The sequence below is a fragment of the Artibeus jamaicensis genome, unplaced genomic scaffold, assembly GCF_021234435.1.
Source record: "Artibeus jamaicensis isolate MK-2021 breed Jamaican fruit bat unplaced genomic scaffold, CSHL_Jam_final contig_332, whole genome shotgun sequence".
In the NCBI taxonomy this organism is placed as follows: Eukaryota; Metazoa; Chordata; class Mammalia; order Chiroptera; family Phyllostomidae; genus Artibeus; species Artibeus jamaicensis.
The window spans coordinates 21,105,153-21,131,841 of record NW_026521788.1 but is presented as its reverse complement, the minus strand read 5'-3'; the positions used below and the strand labels follow the sequence as shown (position 1 = coordinate 21,131,841).

Below are 26,689 nucleotides of genomic sequence, written 5' to 3'. Positions count from 1 at the left end.
TTTTATTAAAAAAAACATTCAAGAAAAAAATGAAAACCATGCTAAATTGTAACCCATTCTAGAGTCTTGCAGAATGACTGGGAAGACGTCTATCACCACACAACTTCATTCACACCTACTCCCTTATCATAATATCTCAGTGTTTTTGCTTATTAGTAACCCCCTTGTTCAGTACAATAGAGCTTAGAAAAATGAGTTTGTTCAGGTATTTTCAGATTTTTCATTGAACAAAAGACCAGCCTGGGTGGCACCATACCTGCTGCTTGAAGTACCTTCTGTCTTCCTCATCAACAAGGACTAGATTCAAAAAGTATCTTACTGAAAATTTTTTGTTCACATCTCTCATTGTTGGAGTTGGGTCATATCCCGCTAAAAATAGTCTTATTGGAATTGATTCACCTGAAAGAAAAGCAATTTCCACTGAATTCTAAAAAAGATTATTAAATGTAGATAGTCACTAATCATTATAGAGAAGTTACTAGTGCTTCAGTTCCTCCTGAGAGGGCAGCATAACTAAATCCTTAAACCAGGGTTTCTCAGCCTTGGCACTATTAACATTTTGAGTCTGTTAATTCTTTGTGTGGGTAAGGCCCTACATACTGTAAGAGGTTTAGCATCATCTCTGGCCTCTACCCACTATATGCCAGTAGCATTCCTCAAGTGTGACAATCAAAATGTCTCCAGACATTGCCAAATGTCAGGGGGGGAGAGTAAGTGGGGGGCCCAAAGCTGCCCCTAGATGAGAACCACTGTTCTAGAGTCTATTGTTAATGGCTGTGTGATCTTGGCCACATCACTTGACGATTTTTCAAGTTCCTCACCTGTGAAATGGAGAATGCTAGTGACACCTTTCTTGTAGAGAATTTGTAAGAACTACATGGGTTAACACTAGATGTAAAAAGCTTAGAACACTGCCAGTAGATAAGTGCTGCTTTGTAGTAGTTTTATTATTTTCTACTTTTATGAAGTTGACCATAATTTCTAATCATGTGTGTAAATTCTTGAATACTTATTACTAATTCATCCAAAACAGCAAACATGTTCAGATTGATGACATGCTTTTATTACCAAAAAAATTGTTATTCAGATTTTCATACCTTCTGTTTTCCTAAGGGTAATTATTTGCATATTCCATTTGGAATCTTTTTATATAATACTTTTCTTGTGCATATCTATTTCCTGAGACATACAACTGACCACTTTACATAAAAAGTTGCAGCTACTGAATTTTACAAAGTAATACTATTTAACTTAAGAGTACACACATGGATCTTGGAGTCAGAAAAGCCTGGGCTCAAACTCCATCTCAGCAATTATTAGCTATTGAAGGAAACCAGAATATGTCATCACAAAATATGCCTCGGACATAAAAATTATTTTGAGCCAAAGGCAGTCAAAAAGCATCAAAGGCGAAAAGGCTGGCCCTTTTGTCTTAAGACAAGACATAAATTCTCCTTTTACTGGAGACAGACTAGCCCAGGGATGGCACCAGAGGAATCTGCAACTGAACCTCACTGTGTTAGTTCCCTCCCATTTGTTTACTTCCCAGTGTGCCACCCTTAGAAGGCTAAAACTCACGTTTTTTTGTCTGGTCATTTCTCTCCAAATTTACTGTTCTTTCGAAGATGCTATATAAGCTGAAATTCTAAGCCATGGTTTTGACTTACATTTTTTGTTGAGGTTTACTCCTGTACAATGTGTACTGCATGCATTGAAGAAACTCTACTCTCTTATTAATCTTTTTCTTAACAGTACCAGGTGAAAACCTAAGATGGGTAAAAGTAAAATTCCGCCTCCCCTACACTATCTCCTTTAACAGGTTTTTTAACTGGTTTGCATCTTGGTTTCATTTGTAAAATAAGGGATACCACCACCTAACTTAAAGGGTGGTAGGGAACTTTAGAGCACCTGAGAGTAACTGGCACTCAAAATGACAGCTACTTTTTGAAGTAATTACTAACAATAACAAAGACAAGGACATAGGTTCAAATAATAAATATTGGCTTCACTACTTTACACATTGAAGATTATCTAGTAATGGAACTGGTTATTTTCTCGGGGGCTATAAGGACTCTAGAATCTCACAAGCATTAATACTAACCTATACTGCATCTTATGTTCAGCAAGAATAAAAAAGATTTATAGAGATGAACTACTATAACAGAAGACAATCAAAATATTATAAATTCAAAATGAGAGAAAAGACATACATATCCTCTAAATTCTAAATTTAAACTGAGTAAAAAAATTAAACCTTATTTCAGACTAAAAAATACTATTACGGTCTTCTCAGTATATATACAAAGATGACGTTTAAAACCATCTACCATAGGAATCATTGAAGGATTCACAAAAATTCTCACTGTTAATAAATACTTTCAGACAAGCACTGCTGTTTGCACTATCTATAATACAAAAGAAACAAATGAAAAGTTATGTTACCTTTGACCGGTGCACCATCCATTATTTCATATTTAGCAATTGTTTCTGTTTCTGTTGTGGTACTGGGTCCTAGTGCAATAATGTAAATGATATTAATTTAAATATTTCCAGAATATAATGCCCAGTCTTAACACTTTTTCCCTGTTTTTCTACATTATTTTAGTACTAATTTATCTTTCCATTTTGTGAAAATGCTGATCATTCTTTTCTATTTCATGATCTAGACATCACACTCATTGATGTTTCACTCCCTTCCTCCCAAAGATTATCTATGAGATAATCTTCTTCACAGAGTTCCTTCTATAGTTTCCAAATTGAAAACTAGCAATACACATCAGGGCCAACAACTGACTTCTTAGTTTTTTCTGCAACACCCAAACTGTCTTCTCCTGGAGTTAAAGTTAACTTTAACATAAACTATATACTTGATTGATCCTACTGAGGACCTGGCCCTCAACCCAGGCATGTGTTCTGACTGGGAATCAAACCGATGACCCTTTGGTTCACAGGCAGGCACTCAGTCCACTGAGCCACACCAGCCAGGGCCAAAATGACATCATTAACTCAAACATTTTTTTAATAACAAAAGACTGGAAACCACCTGTATGTACACCAATGTAAGAGTGGTTAAATTCTACTACATACACCAAATGTAGTACCATAAAAAAAAATGAAGTGTCCATTCTTACATGCTGATATGAAAAGATCTGTAAGATATAAGTGAAAAAGCAAGTTTGTACTGTAACCATTTAACTAGAGATACTTGGACCTATGTGCATAAATCTCTAGGAGGGTTTTTTTTTCCATTTTATTTGTTAGAGAGGACGGGAAGGAGAGAAGGGGAGAAACATCAATGTGTGGTTGCCTCTTGTGAGTCCCCTGTCGGGAACTGGCCTGCAACCCAGGCATGTGCCCTGACTGGGAATCGAACTGCGATCGTGTGGTTCGCTTTAGGAGGTTTTTTATTTAACAAAGTTTCCTTTTTCAAAATGTACAGTTTGTGGGACCTTTTGTTCACACATCTTCACCAGCAGCTGGGACATCCCCACCTTTGGTGTTTCTAGTATAAATTCCTTGAGCTCTGTGCTTTGAAACTAGTTGAATAAGTCCTTTAGTAAGGAGCTCTTGAATGGCTGCCCTGGCCAAGGATCCACGGATTTTCATGTCTCAGAGACAACAGCCAGGGTTATAAGGAGCTGGAATTTCACTGATAGTTAGGAACTTTCTTACAGAGTTTGTCATGCTGCTTTGTCAAAGACTAGATTATTGAGCTTCTCCCAAACTTTGCCTTTGGACCATTTCTTCTGTTTGGCTGTGCCCTCAGATTTATTCACTGGGTCTCTGTCTTTCTTGGCTGACTTTCTGACATCTTTCTTCTTGTCATCCATAGGGAAACTCAAAGAGCACTTGCTACCACTGCTGCCTCAATAAGATATTAGATAAAAAGGAAGTCTAGAAGGATTTTAAAACTTATAAACATATTACCTGTGAGCTGGAATACAGAAGTAGGACACTTTTTACTGTATAGTCTCTCATACTTTATTTCTGAATCATGCTAATTTACTACCTATACCTATAGTTCTCTCCCCTTATCTGTGGTTTCAATTACCTGCTGTCAACCATGATCCAAAAATATTAACTGGAAAATTCCAGAAATAAACAATTCATAAGTTTTAAATTGCTTGCTGTTCCGAGTATCATGCCAACCTGCTCCATTCTGCCTAGGGCATGAATCATCCTTTTGTCCAGTGTATCCATGCTGTATAAGCTGCCTATTCCTCACATAGTAGCCACCTCAGTTATCATATCAACTGTCACGGTGCCACAGGGCTTGTGTTCAAGTAACCCTACATCATTCACCTCACTTCATCTCATCACATAGGCATTGTATTATCTCATATGATCAAAAGAAGGGTGAGTACAGTACAATAAGATATTTCTAAAGAGACCCTGTCTGGTGTGTCTCAGTAGATTGAGTGCCAACTTGCAAACCAAAGGATCACCAGTTCAATTCCCAGTCAGGGTATATGCCTGGGTTGCAGGCCAGATCCCCAGTAGGGGTGAACAAGAGGCAACCACACACTGATGTTTCTCTCCCTCTCTTTCTCCTTTCCCCTCTCTCTAAAAATAAATAATATCTTTTTTTAAGATATTTTGAAAGAGAATGAGACCACATTCACATAGCTTTTATTATAATATGCTCTTTAACTGTTTTATTTTACTATTATTACTGTTTATCTCTTACTGTGCCTAACTTATAAATTAAACTTTACCATAGGTTTGTATATATAGAAAGAAACAAAGTATATACAGAGTCCAATATTATGCATAGTTTCGGGTATCCACTCTGGGTCTTAAAATGTATCCTCCACAGATACACAGGAACTATTGCATTCAAAAGTCAATTTTTTAAAACACATAAACAAATAAATTACTGCCAGCAATATTAAGTACCAAAGTTAGTACCTGGTGTGAATATTTATTTTATGTTTAAATGAAATTTTAAAATCTCAACTTAAACAGGAATTTTCATTCAAATACTGTTTCAACTTACCAATCCCTGTGATCTCTTTTTTGATCAGTTGTAACTCCATATGTTGGATTTTTATTCTTACTAATAAGAAGTAAATCTTTCCAACAATCACATCCTTTAAATGATACCTTTGGGGAAAGAATATATCTCATTTACTAAATCGTTAAAAAAAAAAAGAGTGATAAAGGCCCTAAAGGCTTTATTGAACATCTTTACATTAATAACTATTTAAGAATAGTCAAAATAATTATCTGTATTGTTTATGTTCCTCTTTTTCAAAACATGTTAATCAATTTACAGTATGTACCACTTAATGATGGGGATACGTTCTAAGAAAGGCATCATTAGGAAATCTTGTTGTCGTGTGAACATCATAGAATGCACTTACACAAACCTAGCCTACTATTCACTGAGGCTTATGTTATACCACTTTTGTCTATGTGGTGTGTTGTTGAATGAAATGCCATTACACAGTGAACAACTGTACTATAAAAATAAGGAATCAAATTATCAGTATACCTAAGAATGAAAACAGCCTGATTGTTAGTCCTTACTCAGAGGTTAACTTAGTTTCCAAAGAACTTAAGCATGGAAAGTTAAGATTTTTATACTTGAAATATTCATTTGGTGTATGGAATTGTTGCTGAACAATAAAAACTCTACACAAGAGTTTAGTGTCAGTACAACTCCAGTGCTAGAATAGTGTAGCTAACAAATCACTTGGACTCAAAGAGAGATTTCCTAGTTGAGTTTGTTGCTGTAATATCTAATAATCAAAGGCAGTAACTTGAAATGGTAATAAAATTGGGAATTCCCACAATACCCAGAAGGTTTTTTAAGCCTTCTTCCCAGGTTTGGATCTCAAAATAATATTGCAGGAATTGACTGATACAGATGTCAGTCTGAAGGGAGGTTCCCAGTTTCAGGTTTTTAACTCCTAAACTATGTGAAAATTTTATCAACAATATATAGGGTTGGTGAAAAAGTTCATTCCATTTTTTCTGTTCGATGGCTCTAGTAGTGCTTAGTTGTCTTTAACTTAATTCAAAACAATTTTGTTAGATTGTATTGTGACTGCTGTCATATCAGCATGCATTTTAAAAAACACTTATCAAAACTGATGAATTTTTGTGCAACCATTTTAACATTGAAGATAGAACATAAGCAACATTTTTGGCATATTGTGCTTTATTACTTCAAGAAAGGTGAAAATGCAACTGAAACACACACACAAAAAAGATTCATGCAGTGTATGCAGAAGGTGCTGTGACTGATCAATCATGTCAAAAGTGGTTTGCAAGTTTCTTTGTACTATTGACATTTTGGCCAAATAATTCTTTGCTATGGGGCTGTCTTATTAATTGGAAGATGTTTAGCAGCACCTTGGCCTCTAGCCACCAGAAGCCAATAGCAGGAGATAGCTGACATGTTCAGAATATCCGAATCAATGAAATTATAGTGAAAATGAAAAATGTGTCTTTTAGTTTATCGAAAAAACTAAATGGACATTTCACATTTTCGGTGATACAAACTGGGGAGGGACAACTAATAAAAGTCATATAACAGAAGAGTGCACAGAACGGGGCTAACAGCATGTATACATCCATTTCTTCAACAAATAAACTTTAATAAAAAAATAATAGGAAAAACCTATAAATGAGATTTAAAAGTCAAACAACCAAGTGCAATGTGTTTGGATGCACTGAATCTGAACAAATTTTGTCTGAATACTGATTCGAACAAACTATGTTTGTTCTATCTCTATGTATATATCTCTCTCTCTCTATATATATATATAGAGAGGTGAAAATATGTGATATTTTTAATTCCTTTCACTCTCCCACATAATCAAAATTTTTAATAATGAAAATGTATTAATTGATTGTCAGGGAAAAAAGGTGTTTTTATTTAGTTTTAAAAAGATGACCAAAGTGATGTCAGGCCAATCAAGTAAATTTTTATGGACATAAGGGATTAACTACCTTCTGAGATGGTAAGATGCTCTACAAAAAACGACCAGGCAGAGACTTCTCTGGGATAGAATATGAAAGGCACTTGCACTGTGTCAGAAGCCAGAACAAACTTCTAAAGTTTCTTCCAGCTCAGCGATTCTGTTGGTCTGTTAAATCAGGTTAATGTCAATTCTACCCTCGTTTTGACCAATTTACAAAAACCTAAAAAGCTTTCTTCTTCATTTTCCCCAAATATTTAAGTTATGTGTTTGTGAAAGGTACTTACTTTGATTTATTGTATTCAAATTCTATGTGTAGACAATCTTCAATGCCCACTTCCATCTTAATAGAGTTGTTAACATCAGGGTAGGTAGCAAGTTGGTGAACAATAAGATCATACTCTTTTACCAAGTCTGTCAGTCTTCTTACTATTGTCACTTTAAGAAAATACCTACAAAGTTAATGGAATCTCAGATAAAGTTCAGTGTTTAAAAAAACCAAACATTAACTGTTTAACTCAGCTTTCCCGTGCTAGAACTCTTTTGTAATTAACTTACTTCATGAAGGAATTCTAATTTTAAATAAATGCCCCTACTAGGAGAAAAAAAAATGTAAAAAACCACAGTTCAATTTCAATACTAGTGTAGACACTTTTCAGATGAATTTGGAGTGCTATCATCAGGCCTACTGGAGCAAATGCCTCTAAACCATTCTGACCACATAGGAAATGATAAATGAGAGCTTTTGGGAAACTAATGGATTCAGAGAGTAATTCCATTTACACAACAAATAAAATATTAGGGACAATTCATACAAAGGAAGTATATAAGACTAAAACTTCTCATAACAAGGTTTCCTAAATCTATAATGATAGAAGGTTCTTATTACCTCAGATCACCATTAGCCACACAAACCAAAATATTTGACAGAATTTTTAAAACTCTTTAAGTCTTCCAGTCCAGAATTATAATAGAAGTTCTGATAACTATCATTTTTCTAGATTTGACCCTGTACAGTTTCTATTACACCTTATTCATACCTCAAGCGGACATTGGCACCAATGTAAGATTCATATGGCTTTTCAACTTGCATAAATTCAAAATCATAACTTCTGCTCTGGGTCAGTTCTCCAGGTAAGGCTAGTTCTTTCACTAGGTTTACAAATTCGTGAGTATTACTCTTGTCATTGAAAAGTTCTAGAGATTTTAAAAAGGAAAAAAGACCAATTATATTTAATATCATTTCATTTAAACCCAAATTTCTACCTCCAAAGCAAACAAAAATGAATTAACTTCCTTAATGTAGTTAGGGTTTGCCCAATACAAAGCTGTTTTTAAAAGACACATTTCCAGCAATTATTTGAACCCTCTCCCCTCAAGGCAAAAAGTGTTTTATTCTTTTGCTTTAGTTAGGCAAATATATCACCTTGATAAAACTATATATAACACAAAAGAACTAAAATCAACTATCAGTTAATTACTAAAATTTGGCCCTCAAGCAAAATCTTATCTAGAGCAGACATGTAAATAAACATGTACCCATTCCAAGTTTGATGCTTTAAGAATGCACAATAAAAGTTAGAAGACTAGATTTTAAAATTTACTAGCTATGTATACAGTATTATAAAGACTAATTTTTTTTATTTTTTCAATCTGCAGTACCAAAAGACTTATACAGTTAAACTCCTGTGAAATCAAAAATGTCTCTGAATATATGTATGGAAATGTACAGAGATTGATCTAAGTCAAGAAGAAATTATGCCTTTCCTTTTCACATGGAAGTTTCTGTTGACAGGTGAGTGGCTACAAGCACATACTAGGTTAGGAAGACAAATGGCATAGGTAATTAGAAAGTGACAGATGAAGGTGACACATACTTGTGAGTAAAGATGGTGAAAAAAATGTAGGCAGATGGAAATTTCAGTGAGTCAACTAATTTACCTGAATTATTTTTCAAGGCCAGTTAACTCCTTTCCTTTTTAGTTATTAACTTTAATAATAAAAAGCAGGATGAGTCAGACATTTAATACAATTAAAACACAATTTAATGTTTGTAAAATAAATCCTCTTTTATTATGCAAAATCAAGCCCTTCCACAAAGCTAAGCTCTAATTCAATTATTTAAGTGCTAAATCCAACCCTCTAATTATCAAAGAAAAAAAAGTAATACTATTTTACAACTCACCAATTTGACCTACAAATTCAATTCTAATTCCTTGGTGCTCTAGCCTCTTTCCAGGTTGCTTAAAGGCTAGGTTTACCTGCCAAAACATGAAATTGTAAGAGATGTTAATCCTTTGAGTGGGCCTACCAACTGATTCCTTCCAGATGAATGCAATGTGTAAATACTTCAGGTATTTATTTTTGAAGTTGGAGACACCACCACATACCTAGATCACAATGACCTTTATAGCCCAGAGAATGTATAACTTACTCATATACAATTACTAATGAACCTAGTACTTACATGTATACTTAAAGCTTTGCTAGGAAGGAACCCTTCTTATAGCTGGAGAGCTATAAAGACTCAATCAAAAAAAAAAGGGAAAACTTTCAACTATTCAAATGTGTTTTCTGGTCAAATATTTTAACAATCCTACAATAGCATTTTAATGTAAGGTAAATCACTAATTCCAAGAACTGACCTAAATGATCACTTTCAGCTTTTGGTAATCAAGGCTAAATTGTTGATTTCTAACCTTAAGAGCAATTTTTGTCCTGAGTCTGCTACTCATCCTAAAGACAGAATGTTTAAAGATTTAAATTTTAAATGTGATTTATCTTACATACTAATGAAGCAAAATACATAATCTCAAAATCCTGAATTCATATCTGCCAAATGAAAACTGTAAACTTATAAATGTTTAAGTTGACAAAATATCTGTAAAGTACATACATACTAAAAATAAAATTCCAGCCCTGGCTGGTATGACTCAGTGGATTGAATGTAGCCTGCCAACCAAAAGGTCACTGGTTCAACTCCCAGTCGGGGCACATGCTTGAGTTGTGGGCCAGGTTTCCAGTTGGGTGAGTACAAGAGGCAGCTGCTCAATGTTTCTCTCCCTCTATTCTTTCCTCTTCCTTCCCCTCTCTCTAAAAATAAATAAAACCTTTTTAAAAAATTCAAATGTTTAAGGACTAGCTAACAAACAAAAAAGCATATGCTTTATATAAAAAATATTAGTAATTTGACTGTTGAAAGCTTTTCCTTCCAACAGTGCTTCTCAAAGGATAATGGAAATCAAAGACCAATAAAAAAAGGTCCAATTATTTCTGTTACAAACTATATAAATTAAAACAATCACTCTTCTGTATCTTCCATATTTGTAACCAGGATGTGTTAGTTACTTGTCTTTGAAATTAAAATATCTCAGAAAAATAAGTAAATAATTAAATTGTGGTACATCATATAATGAAATATTATTAAAGTTTAAAAATAATATGGACAAAGAATTTTTAATGATGTGGGAAGATGTGCATGATATGTTACATGAAAGAAGCATGGTCAAACTGTATACAACTCATGCCAATTACATATTTTTTCAACTACAGAAAAGAAATACTGTTCACAACAGTTAAGACTATTCTGGAAAGTATGGTTATGAGTAATTCTGTTTTCTTCTTTGTAGTTCTCAAGGGTTTTTTCATTTTTTTAAATATTAGGCAAATAATATTTTCAAAGTTAGAAAAATACTTAAGGAAAAAAGGTAATACTTAAATATGTTTCACACACAGTGAAAAAGTTAAATTTCAGGTTTGAAGCACAAATAAAACAAGCATAACTCCCAGCTGTTTCGTATGCCAAGCAGTAATTATAGCTATTCTTTAATTTGTGCTAATATAGCACATAGAAAAACGTATACTTTAAAAAATGTCTATTTGGCAAGTTTATAATAATGTATTTGAACATGGCTGTATCTGACATTTTTTTAATTTACAGTTAAAAAAAAACCCACTTGGAAACCACAAAAGGTAGAAATGCAAAGTTGTTCTGTTTTCCCACCAAACTGCTTACATGCTGAAATTGTCCTTGATTCCCACTGATGTTAAAATATAACTGCTTTTAAGCCTAATTCAAACTATTCTGGAATCTTAAGAATCCTAGAATAGGAAGGAATAATTAAGTATACTGGCTTAAAAGCTATTCTGCAAAGAGGCATAGAAAAATAAATGAAATTATGATGTGAACTGGTACAGAATTTTAACACCAACTCAGTCACACTTTTGTAACTTTTAATTATGTAATTTCAAGCTGAGAGAAAAGCTGCAAAAACTGCATAAGGAAATCCCACATAACCTTTACTCAGACCCATCAGGTGTTTATATTTTGTCCCATATGCTTTATCATCTTCTCTATATATACACATGTGCATGCATACATACATACATGACTTATTTTCACGACTGAGAATAACTGGAGACATCATGCCCTGCTATCCCTAAACACTTTATGTGTGCCTGCTAAGGAAATGGACTTTCTCTTACATAGTCATACTGCAATTATCAAAATTAGGAGAGTTAACATTCCATAGTCTATGTTCAATTCCATCAACTGTCCCAATAATGTATTTTATATCCCTTTTTCCTCCTATCAAGGTCCAATCCAGGATCATACATTACCTATAGTTATTTTTCTTTCGTCTCCTTTAATCTAGGACATTAGATTATTCCTCAGTCATTGCCTCTCTTGACCTTCATTTTCTAAAAATACAAGTCAGCTACTTTGTAGAATGTCTCTCAATTTAGGTTTTGTTTGATGTTTTATCACAATCAGACTGAGCTTACCCATTTTGGGCAAGAACGCCCCAGAAGAGAAGTCGTGTCCTTCTCAGTATATCCTGTTAGGAAGCACATGATGCCAGTTTGTTCTCATATTGGTGATGTTCACTTTGATAACTTAGTCAAGGTGACCCTTCAGGTTTCTCCAATTTAAAGTTACTATTTTTCCTTTTGCTATTAATAACTAATTACAGTATAAAAACTTGAGGCTATGTATATGTATGTAAAAGGCCATGAAAACAGCTCTAACAAGCCAATCTCAAAGCTTTTAAGGGGGTAAAATTCATCTGTATTGTATTAAGACAAATACATTTCAGTATATTACAGGGGACACCAAGATGTCTGTACATTATTGTTGCTGGAGACTGTAGTTATCCAAGATTAGTTCCCAAGTGCTGCTGGAAGAATATGGTCCATATCATGCTGACATGAGATACTATAATAATTATTCCTTGCTTGAAGATCTAAATTATAACTTCTGTAATTTCAGGCTTTGTTCACTTTTCCCATAAGGAACAGATGCAGAGTTCACTGTAAGTGGCTAGGTCCTGGTACCATCACTTCAAGACAATTTACTCATCACCACTGCCACTTTACCACATCCCGGAATCCTGGGGTTCTAGGATACAGTAAGAGACATCCCACACTGACACAAAATTCAATGAACAGTTTGACTTTATCTGCCCTTCCATTCTAAATGAAAACTTTGCTGAAGAGAGCTGTCTAGGATATAGGTCTTTGGATTTCAGGACTTGGAATACTTCTTTCCAGCCCCTTCTTGCCTGTAAGGTCTCTTTTGAGAAATCAGCTGACAGTCTGATGGGAACTCCTTTGTAGGTGACTGTCCCCTTATCTCTTGCTGCTTCTAGAATTCTCTCCTTCATTTTTATCTTGGGTAATGTAATTATGATGTGCCTTGGTGTGTTCCTCCTTGGGTCCACCTTCTTTGGGACTCTCTGCACTTCCTGGACTTCCTGGAAGTCTGTTTCCATTGGCAGATTGGGGAAGTTCTCCTTTATTATTTGTTCAAATAAGTTTTCCACTTGTTGCTGTTCCTCTTCCCCTTCTGGTACCCCTATAATTCGGATGTTGGAACTTTTAAAGATGTCCTGGAGGTTTCTAAGCCTCTCCTCATTTTTTTGAATTCTTGTTTCTTCATTCTTTTGTTCTGTTGTTTCTTTCTTCCTTCTGGTTCATTCCATTGATTTGACTCCCAGTTTTCTTTACATCACTATTGGTTCCCTGTGCATTTTCCTTCATTTCACTTAGTGTAACCTTCATTGGTTCATCTAATTTGCGACCAAAATCAACCAGTTCTGTGAGCATCCTGATCATCAGTGTTTTGAACTGTGCATCTGATAGGTTGGCTGTCTCTTTGTCACTTAGAAGTATTGGCTCTGGGGCTTTGATCTGTTCTGTTTGAGCCATAATTTTTTGGCAGGTCGAACCTGTTATCTATGAGGGGTGGAGCCTTAGGTGTTCACCAGGGCAGGGCAACCCAGTTACTGGGTTGTGACACTGTATGTGGGGGTGGGGTCAGAGAGGGAGCAATGGCTCTTATTCTGCTCTCTCTTGGATTTCAGTCCCCTCTGCTGCTTCCCACAAGCAAATTGGGCCCTTCTGGTGCTGGTTCCCAGGTGGGTGGGCTTGTGTACATTCTAGGACCCTGTGGGTCTCTCCAACGAATTCTCCTGTGAGGCTGGGAGCCTCTCCCGGCACCTCAACCCCCCAAAGTTTTTCCAACCAGTGCTTTTAGGCTTTATTTCTCATTGCTGGAGCCCTGGGTTGCGCAGTCTGTCTCATGGCCTTTTTGCCTGGTTTATCTGCACTCCAGTGTGTGTCCGCAGTCAGCCAACCGCCTTGCGCACCTCACTGGGTTTGCTCCATTTGTCCCCACACCTGGTTCTGCTAACCACTGCCTCTTCCTCCTGGGACCCCTCTCCGCCAGCCGTGGACCCTGCCCCTCTCAGTGGTCTGGATGAATGGTTCATTGTTGTTGGACTTCGGTACAGTTCAATTTTCTGTCTGTTCTGGATGTGTTTTTGTTTCTAAATCTTTGTTCTTAAATTTGTTTGTGTGAGGAGGTACAGTGTTTCCACCTATGCCTCCATCTTGGACGGAAGTCTGGATCCCTACCTTATACCATATACAAATATTACTCAAAATGGATCAAAAACCTAAATGTACAAGCTACAATTACAAAAGTCTTAGAAGGAAAGATAGGTGTAAATCTTCATTACCTTGGATAGGCAATGTTTTCCTAGATGACACCAAAAGCACAAACAGCAAAGGAAAAAAATAAACTGTATTTCATCAAAATGTAAAACTTTAGTGCTTCGAAAGAAAAAAGAGACAACTCACAGAATGAGAAAATATTTGTAAAACATAACTGATAAAGGATTTGTATCCAAATTATATGAAGAACTTGACAAGTCAACAAAGACACCTTTCCAGCAGTGATGACCTCCCCATGACAGCATGCCTCTCACTGAGGGTCTCCTCCACCCCTCTCCAGAAGAGAAAGAGAGGAAACACACAAGAAGCGCCTGGTGCAGAGCCCCAATTCCTACTTCATGGATGTGAAATGCCCAGGATGTTATAAAATCACCACTGTCTTTGGCCATGCACAGACAGTGGTTTTGTGTGTTGACTGCTCAGCTGTCCTCTGTCAGCCTATAGGAGGAAAAGCAAGGCTTAGAGAAGGAGCACTAAAGGCACCTGAATCAAGCTGAGTGGGGAAACATCCCAATAACACATTTTGAATACATATACACATATATAACAAAACAAAAAGACAAATAATTCAATGAAAAAAAGGTCAAAGAATAAGAATAGACTCTTCTCCAAAGATGATATACAAACAGCAATAAGCAAACAATAACCTGCTCAATATAATTAGTCACCAGGGAAATGCGAATCAAAACCATAGAGACCCCACTGCATACCAACCAACATGGCCATAACAAAAAATAGACAATGATAAGCATTGTCAAGAATGGGAGAAACTGGAACCCTCATACATTGCTGGGAAAAATGTAAAGTGCAACTGTTTTGGAAAAGCTTGGCAGGTCCTCTACAAGTTAGAGTTAACATATGACCCAGCAGTTAGACTCCAAGATATATAATCGAGAGAAATGAAAACACATATTCACACAAAACTTGTTCACAAAAGTACATTATTCCTAAGAGCCAAAAAGTAAAAACCCAAATGTTCTAACTGATCAATGAAACAAGGAATGTGGCATAGCCACATAGCACATGATTATATATTAGAATTTTCATTCAGCTATGAAAATGATGTTTTGATACATGCTACAACATGAATGAACCTTGAAAACATTATGGTAAATGAAATAAGGCAGGCACAAATGGACAATCTTGTATGACCATTTATATGAAATGTTTAGAAGAGGCAAACTTATAAAAAAACAAAGTAGATCAGAGGTATCCTGAGACTGGGAGAAAAGAGAAATGGGTAGTTATTGCTTAATGAGTACAAAGTTTTGTTCAGATTGATAAACCAATGCTGGGAACAGTAGTGATGACTGTACAAAATTGGGAATTTAATTAACACCACCAAATTGTATACTTAAGAAATGGTAAAAATGGAAAATTTTACTTTATGCATATATTTTACCAAAATTTTTTAAAGATATGACTCTTGAAAACATCATAAAAGGAGCTAGATACACATAATGATTTTATTTACATGACATGTCCATCCCAGATAGGGAAATCCATAGTAAAAGAAAACAGATTTGTATCTTAGTGGTTGGTTAATAGGCGTCTCAGTCCATTTGGACTGCTGTAACAAAATACCATAGACCAGGTAGCTTATAAACAACAGAAAACTCGGGTTCACAGTTCTGAAGGCTGGGAAGTACCAGATCAAGGCACCCACAGATTTAGTGTCTGGTGAGAGCTTGCCTTCTGGTTCACAGACGGCTATCTTTTCACTACGTTCTCATGTGGCAGAAGGTGCATGGGGTTTCTTGGGAGTCTTTATAAGGGCACTAATCCCATTCATGAGGACTCTGCCATCACGACCTAATTATCTCCCAAAGTCCCCATTTCCAAATACCATCACATTGGTGATTAGGTTTAAATACATGAATCTTACAAGAACACACATATTCAGCCTATGGCACTAAGGAAGTGATTGCAAATGGTATGGCGTTTCTTTGGAGTGATGAAAATGTTATAGAATTAGATAGTGGTGATGGTTGCACAACTCTGCAAATGTAGTAAAAAATCACCGAATTGTACATTTCAATACAGTGGATTTTGTGACATGAATTACAACTCAATAAGGCTATTTTTTAAAAAGGAAAATTTCTGCCCTGGCTGGTGTGGTTCAGTGGAATTTTTCTTGCTTTGGGTGGGATGTCAGACCTCCCAGGTCTCCAAGATTTTATCTAATGTATGAAGGATTTTCAAGCAGAGAATTGGTTTGGAAACCAATAATGATTCAGTCCAACCTTCTCAATCTACAAATGAGATCCAGAAAGTTAAACGACTACCCAGAGTTATCTACTAAGACAGTAGTTAAGTCAAGGCTAAATCTCCCAACTCTATACCCGGACATTTCAGCAAGCCCAGGCTGGTGTGGTAAGACATGTTCCAAATGACCCATGCTGGGTCAGAGATAACCAATGCTTGTTTTCTTCTTTTTCTGTAAAACTTTCTTTTCAAAGTGCTCATAAATCATACTTATTGACTTGTTCTAGAGGTATGCCAGGAATCAATATTAACAACAGTTACAGGAGTTGCAAAAAAGAAAAAAGAGAAAAGCAGAAAACTAGACATCCCATACCCCCTGATGAAAAACACACCATCATCTGTATTCTTGCCAAAAGAATCAAACTTGAATACGTTCAAGCCTCTGGATCCAGCTACCAATTAACAGGCAATAACTACATCATGAGTATACAACCATAGAGAACTCTACAGTTCAAATGGCGCAGGTTCTTCAACAGATAAATTATAAAGAAAGGCATGAAGAAGGAACCTGAGATTAAAAGAGATGTAAATGCCATATAAATATGTTTCAAAGGAGCAAGACTAAACAATTAAGAAACATTTTTATTATTTTAAAAGTTGGCAAAGTGGTTACTTTTGAGGGGAAGGGGCTGTGCTTGGGATGAAACATATGAGGTAGCTGGCAAAGTTCTTCTTGACTTGGTCATTGTAAGAAAATACTTGTATGCTTTACATAATGTTTGTTTTATGTGGTTTTTATATGCTTTATTTAATAATAAAAAGGTTAAAAATGAAAAAATCTCAGGTGAATAAATAATCAGATTCCAGATATAATATCCTTTGAGCAAAATATTTACCTGTAAGAAGTTTGTCATTTTTTAAATGTATTCAGTTTAGTAGTTATTGATTAGGCTTACATACAACCCCTAACAATTCCAAAAATGTCATTTGAATGCCAGCTGTTTTTTAAAAACTATACTGAGGTAGCTATATTTCCTTCAGTATTCTCTTTTTCCTTCATTTATTCCATAAACATCAGCCTAAGTGGCATAGATGACATAAGATTACTTTAAAACAGATGGAATGTTCCCTACTAGACTTAAAAAACTATAAATAAAGAAGTCAAATAAATATTCAGTGAGACACTATTATATAAATAAACTATACAGAGAATACACAAGCACACACTGACTCCCTGGATCTTCAAAAGCTTTTAACCTAGTAGTAGAGATATTTACTTGTCATGTCTGTAAATGAAATATTTGAGGGATCAGTAGGTTCGAGATTTCCTTAGAAAGACTAGACTGGTACTAGATTGGTATCCCTACCCCTCCAATCCCACCACATGAATGTCTTCTTTTCTATAGACCAAACACTATTTCATTTACTCTTCTTTCATTTGACATGTTCCATCCGTTAGATAATTTTTTCTGCTCTTTTTTAAGCCTCTTCTCTGCCTCTCTCTTTTTAAAGAAAGACTACCAGAAAAGTAAAGCTGAAAACCTAAACATTTATTTCAGATATAATGCTAAATTGGCAATAGAATTTGGCAAAGGGTAGAATAGCCAATGCAGTATGATGGCTAATAAACCTAAATTAAACCTATCCATGATACCAACCAAATGATAATTATAATACCATTTTACCTATCACAATAGCAATGATTAAAAAGTGATCATATTCAATGATCCTTTGGGTGAAAAAAGACATTATAATGGATATGTGATTTGATGCAAATTTTCTAGATTAACATATGTCACACCCTTCAAATGTTCACATCTTCTGGTCCAAAAACTCACTTCTAGGGATTCATTCTATTAACTTATTCTACAGAAATTTAGAGGAAAATTTACATATATAGATGTATTACAATTGTGATAGATTATACAAGTTATCTGAAAAATAAAAACTACTTAAATGTCCAATAATAGGGAAAAGTATGCTTAATATACTATATTCACATAAACATTAATTAATGCAGAAATGTACCCAAATTTTAACAGTGAAGTTTTTTCCATATGATGGGATTATAGCTATTTTCCATACAAACATTTGTCTGTTATTACTTTAACAAGCATGGAAGAAAAACTCTCATATGTTACCTTAAAAAAACTATTTCAAATGCTTTATGGCTTGATTTTGTCTATGGTATGACCACTCCTCAGTATCACAGACTAATGAATACTGATCATATTTCCTAAAGTATAAGAATCTTATATACAACTTGATAAGGAAAAGGAGAGAAAGGGAAACATTCTAGAAGGTATCATAAATGTATCTGACCATGTAGAGACACATTCCAAATATACTTGAGTCCTCTACAGGGTACCAAGAAATGAGAGATGCAATAGCAGTAGTACAGAAAGATAAGCTACAAAGAATGAGAAAGAAACTTTCAGAAAGGTATACTAGAGAATTATCCTTAATCTGTATAACTCAGCTTTATGTTACAGAAGAAATAAACCTTGCATGGATTGCATGCAGCCCCACTGGAGAAACTCTGAAGCAGATAGTCACAAACACACAAAATTTTGCATACAATTTAATTTGGACTCTACCCCTGTAACCCTTTCAGCTTAAGAATCTTTCCTATAGCCCTGACTGGTATGGCTCGGTTGGCTGAGCATCATCCTGCAAAGCAAAAGGTTGCCAGTTCAAATCCCAGTCAGAGCACATGCCTGGGTAGCTGAGATGTTTCTGTCACACCAATGTTTCTTTCCCTCTCTTCCTCCCTTCCCCCTTCTGTAAAAATATAAATTTAAAAAATTTTTAAAGAATATTTCCTGTAAATGTTCTAATGAATCAAGAATTTTAGCTAAAAGAAGAATTCCATCTCCAATAAAATCATTCAAGTTCAAAAACAGCACAGACCACTTTGATGACTAATTCTAGCATCCTACAAAGATTTACCTTTCCTGAAACAGATTCTCCATCATAGAAAAGATAGTGTTTTTCTACTTTGCCATCTTCAGTTTTCATTTCTGCCATTTTCCTGGTTTCCCCATCATTAAGGACAACGTCGATCTCACAAATGGGACCAAAAAAGCCACCAAGAAAACTCTGAAATAAAGAAAAATGCTCATAATGATCATGTTCTGTCAATCACTGTTTGGTAATTCAAGTTTAATGACCTATGACCTACAGTTAAAGAGTCTGCAAATCTGTTAATTCACAGGAAATAAATTTACAATTAATACTGTACACTTAAGAGGATAAATTCATGTTGATTTTTGTAACAAAACCACACAATTTTAAACATGCTATAATTTCAATCATTTCTATAGGTAACTACTATAAATACCATTTTTGTAGTGTATAATGTGCATCTATGTTTTTGTGCACATCACACACCAGATTATTATACCCATGGTATGTATTCATTATACCTGTGTATAATACACATCCTTATTTTCCCTCAAAAATTTGATCAAGAAAGTGTAAATCATACATAGCAAAATACTGTAACCTAAAATAAAAAAATTTTTTTCTTCTTCTTCTTTTTTTTTTTTTTTAAGAAAGGAAGAGAAACATCAGTGTGTGGTTGCCTCTTGCATGCACCCCACTAGGGGACCTGGCACACAGACACAGGCATGTGCTCCAACTGGAAATCGAACCAGCAACCCCTTGCTTCATAAGCCCTTGTTCAATCCACTGAGCTACACCAGCCTGGGCATAAAAAATTAATTCTTAATATCTGGATTTGAAAAGTTACCTTTAGTTATAATTTTGTAAGTTCCTTTCAATATAGCAGAATTCATAAATCCAAACTGCTTGTACAAATCCAAATGAATTATTACAATGTACTATTTCCTATAAAATCTACTGCTATATAGGTCTGAATAGGACATGCAGGCCCTTGGAATAAAATTCACTCTAATGGGAGAGAATAATTAAATTTCTGTGAATTTTTACAAAGAAAATGTATAAGTCTTGTTCTGTAAATCCTAAAAATGACAGAACTGTAAGAGACAAAGGCAAATTGCCTATGAATGCCAAAGCATATTAGTAATACAAAATCTATTAGTAATTCCAATATCAGATACAGTTGTGAATTATTGTCATGAACGAAAGCTAATTTTCTAGTATTTAAAAAAATAAAAGTATAGTCCTGACCAATATGGCTCTGTTGGTTGCGTGTCATCCAGCAAAGAGGTCACTGGTTGAATTCCTGGTCAGGTCACATACCTGGGTAACCAGCTGGTCCCAGGTTGGGGTGCATGCATGAGGCAACTGATCAATGTTTCTCTCCCACACTGATGCTTCTCTCCCTCTCTTTCTCCCTCCCTTCCCCTCTCTCTAATAATAAATAAAATAAAATAAATATTTACAGAGAACAGTCTCCTATCCTATTACCCTACATCCCTTCTTACTCTGCCATAACAACCAGAGTGATCTCTTAAAACATAAATCTGATCATTCTGTTTAAAATCCTTCAATGTGCTGGTGACAGTAGAAATTGAAACACCTGTGTAGAAAACAGTTGGCATTATCTGGTAAAATTAAAGATAAACATATACTATGACCCAGCAATTACCCCCCTAGGTATCTACCCAAACACACAGAGCTGAACTTTGAATTTGAAGACTGATTCAAAAAGATCAAGTAATCAAAAATAAATATTAAAATTGCCATCCTGGCTGGTGTGGCTCAGTGGTTGTGTGCTGGCCTGTGAATCAAAGGATCACCAGTTCAATTCCCAGTCTAGGGCACATGCCTGGGTTGCAGCCGGGTCCCTGTGGGGTCCCTGGTAGGGGGCGTATGAGAGACAATCACACATTGATGTTTCTCTCCCTCTCTTCCTCCCACCTTTCCCCTCTCTAAAAAATGAGTAAAATCTTTAAAATTGCCACTAATTAAAATGTAAAATAGACTTGTCCTATAAAACTTCACAATCAACCAGTAACATGATTATAATTAAACAGGTCTTATTTTGACACAATACATAAGAATTAAAAATTCTAAAACATTTAAAATATGTAAAAACTGGCATCTTTTATTATTTTCTGCATCTATTAAATATTTCATACCTAAAAACTAAAAGTAGACTTAATTTTCAACACAATAAAAGTATTTGGTTGGCCAAAAAGTTTGTTTGGTTTTTTTCTGTAAGATGGCTCTAGTAGCGCTTAGTTACCTTTAATGTCATTTGAAACAATTTTGTTAGATTATATTGTGCAGCTGTCATATCAGCCTGCATTAAAAAAAAAAACTTACCAAAACTGGTAAATTTTTGTATAGCCATTTAAAAAATACTGAAGATGGAAGAAAATGAGTGACGTTTTCAGGATATTATGCTTTATTATTTCAAGGAAGGTAAAAACACAACTGAAATGTAAAAAAAAGATCTGTGCAGTGACTGGAGAAGGTGCTGTGATTGATGGAAAGTGTCAAAACTAATAGGGGCAAAGGTTTGTGCTAGAGATTTCCCACTTGATGATGCTCCAGTCAGGCAGCCAGTTGAAGATGATAACGATCAAATCAAGACATTAATTGAGAACAGTCAATGTTATACCCTGCAGGAGATAGTCAACATATTCGAAATATTCAAATTAATAAAGTTATTGGTGAAAATGAAAAATGTGTCTTTTATTTACAGGAAAAACCATACAGACTTATTGGCCAACCCAGTAGTAAGACTGGAAGAGATCGGAAGATATTTTAACAACCTAGTATTATATATCCAAAATAATAGCATGTTGAGAAGTAAACTATAACACTTTAACAAAGCTTAGTTAATGACAGCATGAGAATTTAACACTAGATTAGCATCCAGTTTTTATCACTGCGATGTATCAAAAATGAATTAGTCTTACTAAAAGCCTCCAAAAATTGTGGATGTCTTATATTTAACAAGAAAAAATAACTGAGAAAAAAAGTTTCTCTTCTTTGTTTTCCTTCTAAAAGGAGACGAAAGGAAAAATTCTCTACACAGTTTTGCTTTTAAAGTTTTTATTTCAAGATGTATATCTTGTAAAAAAAAATGTGTATCTTGTCATTTCAATTAAGTCATAAAATTAAAAAATTTTAATTATTCACCATCAAATTAAATACATCTCATATGTAAAGAGGAAACAAAATACATAATTGTTAGGATGGTGGAGACTTGAGAAAAAACAAGAATAAAAATTGTAAATAAGATTAGGATGCATTAACATAGACTTTTGCTGAAATTACAGAAGGCAGCTTTAAGATCTTTAAGGTGATAGGCTACTCAGTTTTTCTGGAAAAGATATCTTCAAGCAAGCATTTAGAATATGAGATTCTCAGGAGCAATACTTTAAATAACTAGACTGAAATATATGACCATTAAAACATTACAGCAATTGTTTTTAATCTAGTCATGGCCTAAACCTCCCATCACTGACTTTAAGTTAACTTAAGATTGTTCGTATTATTTTTTTAATCCAAAATTGAGTATTATCATCTAGCAAAATTATATGAGCTACATTAAAAGACAAGCTTTTTAGCTCCCACTGAAGAAATTTCAGTAGGTCCAATGGATGTAAAGAAATGCAACTCAAGGTGAGTGAAGGGAGGCTCTCGAAATTTACTCACTTAGCCCATGCACAGCAATGAAACAGCAAATTTTCATACATATATTACCTGTGTGCCCATTTCAAGGTTATAAAGCCTTAGAATTGTTTGACAACTAACTTGAAAATAAAATTGCTCATGAGCATAATTCAAAAACTTATCAGAGGTAACTATTTTAAATGCAAACAAAAAATAGGAGGGCCTTTTAAAGTTTTCTTTGCAAATTATATTCAATTAAAGACTTCCCCCACCTCCTGACTAGGCAAGGTCCCTCAACACTTAATATTTATCATAAGTGTAATTTTCACGTTAAACAAATAATGACGCAAATGAGTATCTCCCTCTAGATTGTAAACTACAAGAACAATAGCTATTTCAGTCTTGCTCAGGGTACCTGGATATACCTAAGTAATTATTTGTTTAATAAAAGGGAAAAAGGCTCCAAGTTTAAGAATGAACATGTCTCTCTTTACATAACTTTTAAAAATAAATCGAGCTTCGTCTTACTTAAGCCAGAAGTGTCATGCAGCTTATTGAACCGGTGAGCTTTGGGAAAGCACACAGCAGACATTCAAGATATGCTTACTAAATGAAACGAATAAACGACTACTACCATAAAATGTGCCAAAAGAGATCAAATCCAGAGATTGCCAACATACACAAAGTTAAACGCCATCGTGCCCATGCTTAAGATTCCCACTTTGTTTAGAATACTCTGATTTTCCGTCCTCTACTCCCTAGACCATTTTAACAACCCAAAGCGTTAAGTTTCTAGAAATAGCTTGGGGAAGTAAATGAAAACCAGCGGGCACGGAACTTGGTCCGTTGAGTTAAAAACGTCCCCTATTCCAACGTCCTTTTCTTTTTTCTCTTTCATTCTACAAGTGTCAACATCAGGCGCAACTGGGGTCAGGAACTCTCAGAATGTCACCGTATCCAGGTTAAAAATAAATAAATCACAGAGCTTATCAAGCTAGTGACATTCTGGAAGACAGTGACTACGTCCTCTTCTTCCGACTCCGGAACTAAGGGGAAGAGTCGTCCCACGTTAAAGAAACCTAAGTTGCCTGGGAAGAAAGGGCTGACTACCTTGGAAGGGGAGGCGGCGGCGAGCCCCCGCAGAGGTGAGGTCCGAGTAACCAACCAGGGCCCCCACAGCCGATGGAGGAACGCGGGCAGAGTCTCCGACATCGGCCGGAAAGCGCTCCGCCGCCCGCAGGAGCTACGGCCTGGCGGAGACCGGGAAGAGACGGTGCCGCCCGCACTTCCCAGACCCGGCCGGGCCCGCCTGACAGGCCTAACCGGCCCCGCTAGCCTGCCCCCTCCTGCCGCGCTCCGCCACCCCTTCCGTGACGCCGGGACCGCCGTTGGCCGTCCTGCCACGCGCTCCCGGGCTAGAGCTGCAGGCTAACGAGCGAACTTACCATTGTCAGAGCCGCGCCACCGCGTCCCCCAGGCTTCACTCCTCTTTTCTCAGAAGAACTCCCAGCCCCCCGCGCTCTGTCACGTGACCTAGGGCCGCCGACCGCACGTGACCTCCGCCTTCCTTCCCTCCCTTCCTCCGCACCGGCCGCGGCTAGGCCTCTTGCCACGCCCTACTAGCCTGTCTGACAGTGCGACAGAGGCTGCTTGGAGGCGGGGCCTCGTGCTCCACCCTACGGCGTAGGGGGCGGAGCACTGAGATGTCGTAAAGTGGGAGGGGCCAGGGCTGTCTTGGGCTCCCTTAGTCGTCCTCCGGCTCCTTTCCATCACGTGATACACCGTTGGTCGCTGGTATCTTTGCTCGTTTGGTTTGGTACCTCGTCCCTGCTGGGTAGCTAGGGAAGGACGAAGGTGGGGAGGATTTGTTAGGGACGTGCTCTTCGGGGGTGGGTTACTGGACCCCGAGGGGAAATGAAGCTGTTACTCAAAGCCCTTCTGCCTTAGGCTTCCTGGTGTCATTAATCCAGAGATGAGGCATTCCTCCACCTTTCTCCAACTCCACCCAGCTACCTCTCTCTCTGAGAATTTCTGGATTTTGAGAATTTGTTAGCTTTGTTGCTTCTAAGGAAACGACCAATTGAAAAAAATTGGGGTACCGCATACGTCGCTTCCTAAAGTACATGGACCGTGAACGGTCCACGCCGAGGTAGAAGACGCTTAGATAAATCGTACCGCCTTGCCCTTCCGTGAGGGGAGAAAGCCTTCCCCAAAAGTCCGAGGATTCTGATAAAGGGTACTCTGGCTTTAACCTCATCCTAATCACTCTAGTATCAGGCTGGAGAACCTCCAGATGATGGAATACTGTCTTAGGATTTCAAAACAGTTTAACCACCACAGTGCACTCTCCACAACAAAAGCGCGGTGGGGGTTTGGGGCGGGAGTCTGAGTGCACCATAATAATACATCATAACAAAATCAAGTTTGTGAAGCAGGGTCATAAAGCAAGTCTCAAATTTAAGAAGCTCGAAATTAGAGTCACTAACCTCAATAGAATTGAGCCAGAAATAAAAAGATAGCCAGGGAATCCGCATGCAGATACTAAGCAACAAAACTAAACCTCTGTGTCAAAAGAAACATCAGTGGAATTTTTAATATCCAAAAAATAGTTTAAATGATAGTGAAAGTACAACAATTTATGGGATGCAGCCGAAGCAGCGTTTAGAAGGAGACCCATAACTTTACATGCATGAATTTGTAAAGAAAAAAAGATTTAAAATCAGTAATCTAAATTTACATGAGAAAGCTTTTAAAAAGCATTAGCATGTAGAGAAAGCAGGGGGTATATGGGAACTCAGCTCTTTCTGCTCAGTTTTGCTGTGAACTTAAAACTGCTCTAAAAAATAAAGTCTTAAAAAATTAAAAACCCTCATCTATATGCTCAAATGATCTTCAGTAAAGGTGCCATGATGACTCAATAGGGAAAGAACAGTCTCTTCAACAGTGTTGGGAATACTGGATATTCACATGCAAAAGAATGAATTTGGACCCCTTCTCTCACGTCTTATACAAAAGTAATTAAAAATGGATTAAAGACCTAAACATAAGACCTAAAACTATAAATCTCCTGGAAGAAAACATGGGGAAAGTCTTCATGACATTGGACTTGGCAGTGATTTCTTTATTATGAGACCAAAAACACAAGCAAGAGAACCAAAGATGAGACCAATAGGAATACATCAAACTTTTGTGCTTCAAAGGATTAACAGAGTGAAAAGGTAACCTATGGAATGGGAGATAATATTTGTAAATCATATATCTGATAAGGTATCCAGAATATATAAAGAACTCGTACAACTCTAGCAAAATATCAAGTAACCTGATAAAACAAAAGACTTGTATAGACAGTTCTCCAAAGATGATATACAAATGTCTAACAAACACCTGAAAAGATTCTCAACATCACTAATCATCAGAGAAATGCACCTAAAAACCACGAGCTACCACATCATATCCACTAGGATGTTTGCTATTGAAAAAATAGGTGTAAGTGAGGATGTGGAGAAATTGGAACCTTTATGCATGGCTGGTGAGATTGCAAAATGGTACAGCCAGTATGGAAAACTGTATGGAGATTCTTCAAAAGTTTGAGAATATAATTACTATATGATCCAGCAATCCCACTTCTGTATACATATCCAAAAGAATTGACAGGACGATCTCAATGTTTATAGCACACATGAATACTCACATTCATTTGTCATAGCACCAAGGAGTAGAAACAACCCAAATGTTCGTGGAAAGATGAGTGAAATATTCTATCTAAAAGGGAAGAAAATTCTGTCACATGCTATCACATAGACAAACCTTGAGGACATTATGCTAAGTGAAATAAGCAGTCACAAAAAGACAAATACTGTATGATTCCACTTGTATGAGGTAGCTAAAGCAGTCAAATTCATAGAAATAGAAAGTAGAATGGTGGTTATCAAAGATTGGGGGTAGGAGGAAAGGGGAATTATTGTTCAATGGGCATAGAGTTTCAGATTTAC

At 36.2% G+C, this 26,689-nt stretch overlaps 1 protein-coding gene across 2 annotated transcripts in view; it reads right to left on the bottom strand.

The window, feature by feature from the left end:
• VPS26A (VPS26 retromer complex component A) overlaps window positions 1-24,300 on the bottom strand; it is a 29,292-nt gene extending 4,992 nt beyond the window's left edge. Inside the window, exons 1-8 of one of the 2 annotated variants that reach the window (XM_037130584.2) lie at window positions 24,143-24,300; window positions 19,095-19,244; window positions 9,112-9,187; window positions 7,967-8,123; window positions 7,214-7,378; window positions 4,997-5,103; window positions 2,443-2,511; window positions 257-399 (exon numbers count right to left, since the gene is read on the bottom strand). In XM_037130584.2, the coding sequence (XP_036986479.1) occupies window positions 257-399; window positions 2,443-2,511; window positions 4,997-5,103; window positions 7,214-7,378; window positions 7,967-8,123; window positions 9,112-9,187; window positions 19,095-19,244; window positions 24,143-24,145 (870 nt within the window). In that variant the 5' untranslated portion in view covers window positions 24,146-24,300. Of the gene's footprint in view, window positions 1-256; window positions 400-2,442; window positions 2,512-4,996; window positions 5,104-7,213; window positions 7,379-7,966; window positions 8,124-9,111; window positions 9,188-19,094; window positions 19,245-24,142 lie in introns of those variants that run through there. The other variant, XM_037130585.2, reaches the window with a different exon arrangement.
• Window positions 24,301-26,689: the final 2,389 nt, after the last annotated feature.